The 11,144-nt window shown below is 40.4% G+C and overlaps 1 protein-coding gene across 1 annotated transcript; it reads left to right on the forward strand.

Moving 5' to 3' along the window:
• The first annotated feature begins 3,452 nt into the window (after positions 1–3,452).
• tob1b (transducer of ERBB2, 1b) lies at positions 3,453–6,931 on the forward strand. Its single transcript, XM_083556102.1, has 2 exons — positions 3,453–3,726; positions 4,651–6,931. The coding sequence occupies exon 2, from the start codon at positions 4,813–4,815 to the stop codon at positions 5,788–5,790; it is 978 nt and encodes a 325-aa protein (XP_083412228.1). The 5' UTR covers positions 3,453–3,726; positions 4,651–4,812; the 3' UTR covers positions 5,791–6,931.
• Positions 6,932–11,144: the final 4,213 nt, after the last annotated feature.

Raw genomic sequence — 11,144 nt, forward strand, 5'->3', positions numbered from 1 at the left:
GCCAGAGTTATGCTTAATCGGTGTATATTGAGGTGCTTTAATGGAAATGTTGCAAGCTAACACACTGACAGTATTCCAGACATAATCCTTATACTGTAGTTTTGTGCCACTAATGTCATTATAGCCAGTAGCAGCCGAACAAAACTGGATTTCCATGATCATCTTACATGGGTAACTCTCAGAAATATATTTCGATCCAACTGAGTATGTTGAGGGCAGGAAATGAAGTGGAAAACCTAATTCTGACTTTATTTTAAAGGTCATTTCGTTAATGGACTGGTACTATGTAGGCAACAGTGACATCACCCTAAGGGGAGTAGTGGAACTGACTTCTCTGGACCACAAGGTGGACTTGCTAAATATCACATGTTTTGTATAATAACAACTGCACTTGCAGATGCCTATTGAATAAGTGGAATTCCTCTTATCTGGCTCTGAGGTCGTACTTTCACTATGAAAAACAAGTCTTAGAGCTTTTAAGGTATTAAAGCAATGCTGATGCTATTGTAGCACACTAACAAGGACAAATCCTTTTATGACAGACTGAGGCAGCAAATTTTACTCTTTTTTTTGTTCATTAAAAGCACCATCAGCAAGTCAGGAGGCTCTTTTCTTTCTGTAAGATTCTTCACATCACAAGAGTGGCATCCTCCATACAGTACCTGGTGGCGTGGGACATCTGCTAAAATACATTGATTAGTTTATCGGGCGAAACCTACAGTTAAACAGTTACCGACTGCCATTCTCAATCCTGAAGTAAAAAGGGAGCACCTAAGGATCATCACTTTCCATATATTATTATCATCGTTGTTATTATATTCACGGTCACTGCCGTTCCAACAATAATTTACCAACCAAACCAATCCTGTGGTGGTCCTTTTCGGTGGTGGTACAAATCAACCGTATAAATTGTACATGCAATAAGGCTACTGGTGTAACTTGGACTTGGATAAGGTGGCGGAGAAAACGAACAGAACACTTTATTGTGCAGCTAGTTTTGAATTTGCTGTGCACCAATTCCATTTCAAACATCTGGATGAGGCCCATAACTGAAGCAAAGCCCCTTCATAAGGCTTTCGTTAAAACCAGCCCAAGGGAAGGCCTGTTCAGAACTTGCTATAAATCATACATTTTTTTCACTAAGTTTCTCTTTTCCCTCTAAAGCAATCTGTTTAGACAGCTCAAACCTTCCCTAGATCATTTTATCCCATTTAGAAACATGTGATATTTGCGACTGAGTGGTAACTTTAAACTTAAGACCTAAAACTGGTCCAATGGCTCCATCGACTTGACATATTTGCACTTTGAACAAATGCGAAATGTTTAGTTTAAGATTCTAATCTCTAAACTAATCCATTTTCCAGTTCTCTCTCAGCACTAAACAGATGGCAGCCTGTAATCTGCAGATGAAATAAAAGAATACTAATCATACCAGTGACAACAAACATGTTTCTGGTGCAGTTTTGCTGCATTTTGCCACACTGTGCCGGCACCTTTAAATTTCATGTTCCATCTGCGCTGGCACGACTCCACTTTATGAGTCAGTGTCATGCTGGAAATGCTTATGCAGTGTCTTCTGGTTTCGTGCTGCTAAAGACACTCACACCCCTGTAGTGGCCCAATCTGGAACCTATCTCACCTTTCTCTACCTGTTGTTTTCTGCCCACCACAACTGATATTTACTGCAAACATATCAGAGATTCTCCTCTTTTTTTTTCTCCTTGTTTAGCTTCAAAACAACAGCAAAGATGAACAAAAAATGACAACGTGGAAAAACAATATTAATCATCCAGAACACACGGTTTATTGCACACTTTTACGATAAGAGAGGTGTGGTGGCTTTGTGAGAAATGCAAGGGTGTAACGAAGTGCTGACAGTCTGGAGATCAGGTGTATGTCACGAAGGGGCGGAGTAGATGTTTGTTATGGATTGAGTTGTCTTAGTTTTTTTGGTTGCTATGACATATTGTGCACAGTTTAAAGCACAACCAATTGAATTGACGTCAATCTAGCATATTCTAGCATATTCTATATGTAAACTAGTGTTGATTTGAATACGATATTGTTAACACGCATGGTACGTTAAGGACAAGAAATTAGAAACTGTCCACCATCACAAATTAGCATGCGCTTTACATTCCAAGCGCAGCTTGAACACGGATCAGGTCACTAGTTCATAGGATGATAATAAACCAAACTAATAGACAAAAGACAGACAGCTTTATCCTTCTTCTCTGCACTATGAACATTTATAACCCCACAGAATGATCCACACATCTGGGTTTAAAGGCCTGTACTATTACCAACACATGTCAGAGAGAAGATCTGCGAAGGAAGGAGGTTCTTTAGTATGTTTATTGAGTCTAAATCGCTCTGTCAGGTATTAAACAGCTGTGTGAAATGTCGATATCACAGCTTTCATGGATTTCCGAGTGTTTACGATGTCTCTTGTATGAATTCTGTGACAGAATCGGGTGCAATGATGTTGTAATTGAACATGCGGTGAAGATAAATGAGTTTGTCTCCACGAATTCCCCTTTAAGCAGACAATAGTAGACTAAACTTAATATTAATACCACCGAGAGAACAAATTTGTGTGTGTGTGTGTGTGTGTGTGTGTGTGTGTGTGTGTGTGTGTGTGTGCTAAAGCAATTTAAGTTGTTCATATGTTATTAGATGGGATCTGTTTTTCCAGACCTCTTTCTGCATTTGTTAAATGAATATACACAGAGGCAGACTGTACAGCTTCTTCCCAGTAATTGCCATTTCAAGCACACAAATACAGTTGATACAATATTTATAGAATTTCAGATAAATAAGAAATAATATTAGTGGACAGAATACAAATATTTTCTCCTACACTTCTAAGGCATACTGATTAGTACTGTAGTATGGGGGTAGGGAGGACGCCATGGTCTCCCCTTGTCGAAAGGGAGGCTTGGCTATGATGACGTCAGAGAGTCAGCAGCGAATCGTTGAGCGTCTTTGTCGCCCCCACCCACCCACTCAGGGAAAAAAAAAAACACTCAAGGACACAGAGCAGATTTATAATCTGGTGCATAAACATGGATTATCTCACATATTGATATATTTTATTATCGTTATTCATTATGAGTAGTTTATATTTCTGTATATAAATGTATGCTTGAAAAATAAATGGTTTGTAAAGCAATAACAGGATATGACAGAATATATTTAATACTGAGGGGGGAAAAAAGGCACAAGAAATTATATTTGCTTATGTTTTTCTCTGTGTAGGGAACGAAAATCTAAAACCGCTCTAACACGTACATGCTGCTAATGGTGAAAATATCACTATGGGTGGAAACAGCCAATCAGCGTTTGAGGCACGGGAACGACGCGGACTAGAACTGTCCAATCACATGGCTGATTTGGTGCTGGGGCGTGGTTTATGTGCATTGGAGTCGCCGCCCCACGTGAGCGCCAAGAGGCGGATTTGCTATAAAGCGTCTGTGTAACTGGTTTAAAGGGCAGAGTTGTAAAAACTCCCAGGCAGTGTGGGAGGCTGGTTTTGGCTCGAAACAAGAAGCAAAAAATACAAAATAAACAACAACAACAACAACAACAACAAAGCGTCGGCGAACGGAAAAACAATATATATAAAGAAAAAAAAAGAAATAACACGCTGGAATAAAATCTAACGAGATCATTGCGGAAGCCATTAAACTACATCCGGGAACCTCCACCAGAATCGTGCTCGTGCCTGTAAGTACCAGCTGGGTTTTTAATTCTAATGAGAATAATGTTTTCTCCAGTTAGAGAAATACAGAACATGTCTCTCTTAGTGTGTTTTTCCTTTCTATCAGTGCTCATATACAGCAGGAGATGTTTATAATGCGTCGCGAGCACACTACATTGTATAGGGTTATACAGGGATCAGGTGTTCTGGTAGTATCCTGCACTCTTGGACTGGAGATGATGATGATGAACTGCATTTAGGTTCAGAGCTTCTGTTTATAATATATTTCCTCCTTTAGTCATAGTGCTGAATCCCATTCAAGATAATAAAGTCAGCAGGTTTTGGAGGATCATCATGGGTGGCGTCTTGGTAGTGGTGTCCATAATCAAGTTGATGATCCAGTCTTTTGGCTTCATCGAGAACCTTGAAACAAAGCATTTGAAAGAGCATCGAGGAAATAAAGGGTGAAGGATGGAAAAAAAATGCTCTGTTTGGATCATTTTGGAAGTCTGATTGTGTGGTGGTGGTGGTGATCAGTAATTATAATCCATGTGAAGAAAGGTTGTACTGTACTAATTTGGTCAGGCTTGGGGTGTGTGTGTATGTGTGTGTGTGTGTGTGTGCACCCTGTTCACATCGTCAGATTATTGGCTGCTGTGTGGAGGAAACCTGATCTCCACGGCTGTTGCGCAATGTCATCTCCAAGTGTCGCATCGTTCAGAAATGCCCTATATATCACTGATGGAGAAGGGTTGCTCCGACAGGGTCCTAAAGGCAGGCTGGATGGCTGATTTTGTTTCTTTCCCCTAAGCCGAAAGCATGTCCGATTTATCAATCTGTGGCGAATGTGGCGTTCGAGAACCGTGTAAACATTGACGCTTTTTTAGTATGAGATGCTTGAGTTGATTTGCGTTTCCTTCTTCATCTTGCCTCTTTTTTCCCTTCCTAAGGATAGAGAAGACTTCCCTGTGGAACGAGGAATCTCTTACCAGCAGCCAGCGTCTTGTTTGTCCCAACCCGAACCGGTCACTTTACTACTGCCTAGGAGGTTTTTGCAACGCTCGGCTCTAGCAGCTCTGGAAGGCACGCGCACTTGCAACTGTGAAGCAGCTATGCAGCTTGAAATCCAAGTAGCACTCAACTTCATCATATCCTATCTGTACAACAAACTCCCTCGGCGTCGGGTGAACATCTTCGGCGAAGAGCTCGAACGGCAGTTGAAGAAGAAATATGAAGGCCACTGGTACCCTGACAAGCCATACAAAGGTTCTGGGTTCAGGTGCATTCACGTCGGCGAGAAGGTCGACACGGTAGTGGAAGAAGCAGCCAAAGAGAGCGGGCTCAACATCGAAGACGTCCGGAATAACTTGCCTCAGGACCTCAGTGTGTGGATCGACCCGTTCGAAGTCTCCTACCAGATCGGGGAGAAGGGACCCGTCAAGGTGCTTTATGTGGACGATAACGGCGAGAACGGGTCCGAGTTGGACAGGGAGATCAGGAACAGTTTTAACCCCGATGCTCAGGTCTTCATGCCAATCAGCGACCCTGTGGGGGTCTCCTCTGAGTCTAGCTCTCCGTCGCCCCCGTTCGGCCAGTCGGCTTCCGTCAGCCCCTCGTTCATGCCACGCTCAACTCAACCTTTGACTTTCACCACAGCCACTTTCGCCGCTACCAAGTTCGGCTCCACTAAAATGAAGAACAGCAGCCGCGGCGCTAACAAGGTGGCCCGCACGTCTCCCACCAACCTGGGCCTGAATGTGACCAGCCTACTGAAACATAAAGCCATGTCCAATTCCATGCATTCTCTCTACAGTCTCGGTCTCGGAGCTCCGTCGCAGCCGAAAGCATCCGCTCTCTCTCCTAATGCAAAGGAGTTTGTTTTCCCAAACCTCCAGAGCCAGGGGAGCTCCAACACCATGTTCAGCAACGAGAATCCTCTCAGCCTCAGCCCTCTGCAGTACAACAATGCCTTCGACGTGTTCGCAGCCTACGGGAGCCTCAACGACAAGTCTCTCATGGATGGCCTGAACTTCAGCCTAAGCAGCATGCAGTATTCTAACCAGCAATTCCAGCCAGTCATGGCTAACTAAAGAATCCAGAATTTATTTATAAATTATTGTTGGCAAAAGGAAGGAGATAAAAAATGACGCACATCTTAAAAAAAAAAAAAAAAAAAAAAAAAAGACATAAAAAAAGAACTGTGGAAGTGAAGAAAAAAACAAAAAAAACCAATCCCAATCTATTAGTCACTGAAAAGAGCATGTGCCCAAGGGTGTTGTCTTACTGTGCCCCCTTGAGTTTGTTTCTACTAAAAGCTTGTTGTATATGTCCAAGCTTGGTTACTTTCACATCATTTTTAGATTTTTTTTTTTTTCTTCCCTATTTTTGCCAACAAAGCACAAATTTTTTTACTGTTTTAAAATATATAAATAAAAAAACACAAAAACAAAAAATAGCTTCAAGTTCTGGCCTCTTACAGTATTTTCAAGTTGGTTAGGACTTGGCTGATTTTTAAGAAATTGGCACTAATGAATATATCTGGGGTTACTTGGTCTTTTTTTCTAATTGTATAATTTAATTGAGTACAGAGTTTGTAAAGTATCAGAGTATATATTGTTTCTATGACACTGTATTGCGTTTATATCTTTTTACTTCTCCAGTGATCTGTGATGGCTGCAGCAGCTTTATGTGTGTGTGCGTGTGTGTGCGTGTGTGTGTGTGTATGTATATATATATATATATATATACACATGCATATGCACACATACATTCTGTTTTTTTTTTGTTTTGTTTTTTTAATAAATTAAAAAGAAAGAAAGAAATCCACCTTTAAAATAGATTAAAGAAAAAATCTGAAGGTTGTGTACAGGCTTTACCTTAACGTTGGAAAATTCAGTGTAGGGATATTTAGTTTTTTTTTTTTTTTTTTTTTTTTTTTTTTTTGGAGAAACAAGAGATGTATTTTCTGTTAAGAGTTGAAGATTTTTGCTATATTAAAGACAATGTAAACGTATATATATTAATTTTGTACCTACATTGTGCAATACTTGATAAAATACGGTATAACAAAGTATTTTGAGTCAGTGTCTTACACGTGAAGAGGGACTGAAATAGTTTATATTAAGTTTGTATTAAAATGCTTAAAAAAATATATGCTTGTCTTTATTTTTTTCATATTTGCACCCTGGCCTTTTTTCAATAAAAGCAACTTTAGTATATAAAAACAAAAAATGTTTCTGCATGATTTATTTCCTTTTTTTTCTTCATCATCTTAATGTATATTAGTCCAAAGACCAAGAGATCAAAATTATTTTTTTTTATTTTAATTGAATTGATGCATTAATTCAGTTGGATTAAATCTGGTCAAAATGTATAGATGCACAGGTGAAGGTTCAGGATGTTGTTTAAAGGCATACTTGTGCTTATCACAGTCTCTCTGTCTCTGCTTTCATGCTTACAAGCGCCTGCTCATTAAAGCCGAACCCCAGCCAGTGCGCTGATTAAACCAATGCTCAGGGACTGATTTTTTTTTATCCTTTGTTTTCCCAAAAAGAAAGACATCAATAGTCCATTCAAGGCATGAACTATTGATCCGATTTTTTTTAATCTCTAGCCACATGTCCACTGAAAGGTTATCACCTATTAGTCACTTGGAAGTTTTTGAGATACACACACACACACACACGCACACACACACACGTTAGCATTCAGAATCACTCGTTTCAAGGTGAATGTTTTTTTTTTTTGTTATACTCGAACAGTTGACTGATTGTACTGCTAATTAGTGGTGTGTAAAGTAAATTGCTTTTGGACCTTGTAGAAGCTACTAGAATGATGAGAATGATCTCATGAGTGTTTATTTTGTTCTGGGTTACATGAGTGTAGGACATTTAGCACATGGGGATAAGGAGCATTCCCAACATCCAAGTGTCAAATAATGTTACATAATAATCTTCATGCTTTTGGGGCAAATAAATTACACTAGGGATAAATGGCAACGGGCTACATTTTGTTTTGTGCATCTTCTCTTAAGGAAAAGTAAATGGAATAAAAAATGTAAGTGGGAGTTTTCTGCCTGAAACCTTGTTATTTAATATGAGGCCTATAATGTTTTATTTTCCTTTGCATACTAACTATGCTAATGAGTGGTAAATACCAGCTTGTGGATTTAATACAGTACATTTATTGGACTTCACTCTGGCTTTACTCTGAGTAATCACGTTTGTGAGGAAGATGTGCTCTTTTTCTTCGCACATGTACAGTTCTATCTCGTTGGAACCTCCGTAGGTCTGAAGGAGCTTGTTACTGGTGTGGACGTACCAACCTTGCTATTAATCTTGAAACGTGTGCTTTGTTTTCCCAGCTGACTCTAAGCCCCCCCTCTGGTGCGAGCTGAAGATTAGAGCGTACACAAAGCCTCCTTGTTTATTTCCAAAAGCAAAAGCAAGCTGATAGCGTGAACCCGGATACAATCAGATATCGGAAAACTGTATGCTTAGCTGTATGCATTGAATCGTAAAAATTCAATATGCAGTTTGTGTCCCTTAGTAACTAATGATCATATTCGGCAAAACGTTCTGTTTTCGATCATAGGTTACTGTAGGTATGTAGATACAAAAGCGATGACTCATCCGAGACAGTGTTGATCTTTGAGAGACGCTTCAAGCTACAAGAGACTCAGTTGTGAGTTTATGAACCCATTACGTATCTTATAAACTGGTGCCCTTGGTGTATATTGCAATTATTTCCTGAAAATTAGGATCTAGTCTGTATCTGGGTGGTAAAATCTCTTCAGTTATTATGGACATGTTGGCTTCATTATTGTGGTCCTTATAAATATAATGTCTCATTGCCAAAATATTTCAACCTAATCACTTCCTGATAGAGTCGGGTCTGATAGTCTGGCTCCGAGATGTCTACACGTGAGCCAGCAGTGGCATTAAAAATCATTGTCAGTGAGACCGAAAAGGCCACTTTAGACATGTTTGGACATGTTCAGGCAATACTGAGGCCAGTGACTTCTAGTTTCTTCTTCTCGTTGACGTTGCTGGGGAACGAGGTGTGGCAAAAACATTACAGTTTGCGAGGTTCATTGTTCTTCCAAAAATGCTTGGCATGCAGGTAGATGCTGAAAGTCAGGTTTGTCTTCATTTACAACTATTTATAGGCCGTGTGGACGTGCAGCTCATTTAGTCTTTAAGTGGTGTGAGTCACATGACAACTCTATCAGTGGTTGTGTGACCTTCACATGACAATGCTTTGTCAGGGTTTTTTTTTTTTTTATTCTGTATTGTTGCTTTCTAATTTTGATATTATAACATACTAAATGCAACATAATTATGTAGCCACAAAAAAAAACTCCAAAACGTCTCTCACACTATGTGGAATGAAGATGTATGAAATTCTGAAATTGCCCCTTTCGTGTTCACCCTGTTATCATTCGTGGTGAACACAGTACACAAAGGCAAGAGCCCACAATGGCTGAGTGATTCCAGTGCAACCGAACCCGCTGCACAATGAATAATTTGTCACCGAGGAGGACTCGAGCACAAGCAGATGCAGTATTGATGGATTTTATTTGCCGTTCCCGTTCCTCGCTCTCAGAGCGTACGGGTGGCAGTGGAGTGCGTTCCTCTCTCTCGCGGTCCATAAAGTATTTGATGTTTTTGGCCTTGTGTAATTTAATCTTAGCTGGCTCCCTGTAGCCCTTCCCCATAAACCTCTGTGCTTATAATAGGAAGCTGTAACACAATTTCTCTTCTAATCTACCCACTTCTGTTCAAGAAAGATAAGACTGGTCATGCAGGGTTGTTTTTTTCTTCTGGAACTTTCTGTAATTGTCACAATATGTCTGTGTAATCTATAGTAGCTATGGCTCAGTTTTCCTCACTTCGCTTAGGCTCATGTGAGGGTACAGGATTTTATTAGAATTGACCCTATTTGATTAAAATACAATACAAGAGTTCATTAGCAAATAGTTGTTTGGAGGACAAGCATGTGTTTGCACTGTTCAGGAATTCTTTCGAGGGAACACCCTGTGTGTCAGCGCTAAAGAATTTCCCAATTAAAGGAATCCCTGTCAGACGTCTGATGACGTAAAGGAAACCGACTACGTGTTTCATGCTGTAATTCCTTGACCTCAGAACCTGTTTTGTTTAGTTTATTTCCTCAAATTCAAATTTTACTATTAGAGTTACACTTCCACCGTGTTTTTAAGAGCCTTCAGGAAGCAGACCACTGGCTATGCATCTTAAGTGTCAGATTAAAGTCCACAGAGGTAGGAAAATCAGTGCAGCACTCAGAGGAACTCGGCAACTCTGCTCAACCTAAATTATTTAGCCATAGATGAAACTAAAAGGCTCACTGATGTGCTACATGACTTTCAGTAAAGGTCAAGGTAAGATGGAAAAATCAATGAGATTTCCCCCACTCTTATCAGAATAAGTAGAAATATATATACAGTGAGGAAAATAAGTATTTGAACACACTGCTATTTTGCAAGTTCTCCCACTTAGAAATCATGGAGGGGGTCTGAAATTGTCATCGTAGGTTCATGTCCACTGTGAGAGACATAATCTAAAAAAAAATCCAGAAATCACAATGTATGATTTTTTAACTATTTATTTATACGATACAGCTGCAAATAAGTATTTGAACACCCTCAGAAAGTCAATGTTAATATTTGGTACAGTAGCCTTTGTTTGCAATTACAGAGGTCAAACGTTTCCTGTAGTTTTTCACCAGGTTTGCACACACTGCAGGAGGGATTTTGGCCCACTCCTCCACACAGATCTTCTCTAGATCAGTCAGGTTTCTGGCCTGTCGCTGAGAAACACGGAGTTTGAGCTCCCTCCAAATATTCTCTATTGGGTTTAGGTCTGGAGACTGGCTAGGCCACGCCAGAACCTTGATATGCTTCTTACAGAGCCACTCCTTGGTTATCCTGGCTGTGTGCTTCGGGTCATTGTCATGTTGGAAGACCCAGCCTCGACCCATCTTCAATGCTCTAACTGAGGGAAGGAGGTTGTTCCCCAAAATCTCGCAATACATGGCCCTGGTCATCCTCTCCTTAATACAGTGCAGTCGCCCTGTCCCATGTGCAGAAAAACACCCCCAAAGCATGATGCTACCACCCCCATGCTTCACAGTAGGGATGGTGTTCTTGGGATGGTACTCATCATTCTTCTTCCTCCAAACACGTTTAGTAGAATTATGACCCAAAAGTTCTATTTTGGTCTCATCTGACCACATGACTTTCTCCCATGACTCCTCTGGATCATCCAAATGGTCATTGGCAAACTTAAGATGTGCCTGGACATCTGCTGGTTTGAGCAGGGGAACCTTCCGTGCCATGCATGATTTCATACCATGCCGTCTTAGTGTATGACCAACAGTAACCTTGGAAACGGTGGTCCCAACTCTTTTCAGGTCATTGACCAGCTCC

This window comes from Silurus aristotelis (assembly GCF_946808225.1).
Source record: "Silurus aristotelis genome assembly, chromosome: 12".
Classification (NCBI taxonomy): Eukaryota; Metazoa; Chordata; class Actinopteri; order Siluriformes; family Siluridae; genus Silurus; species Silurus aristotelis.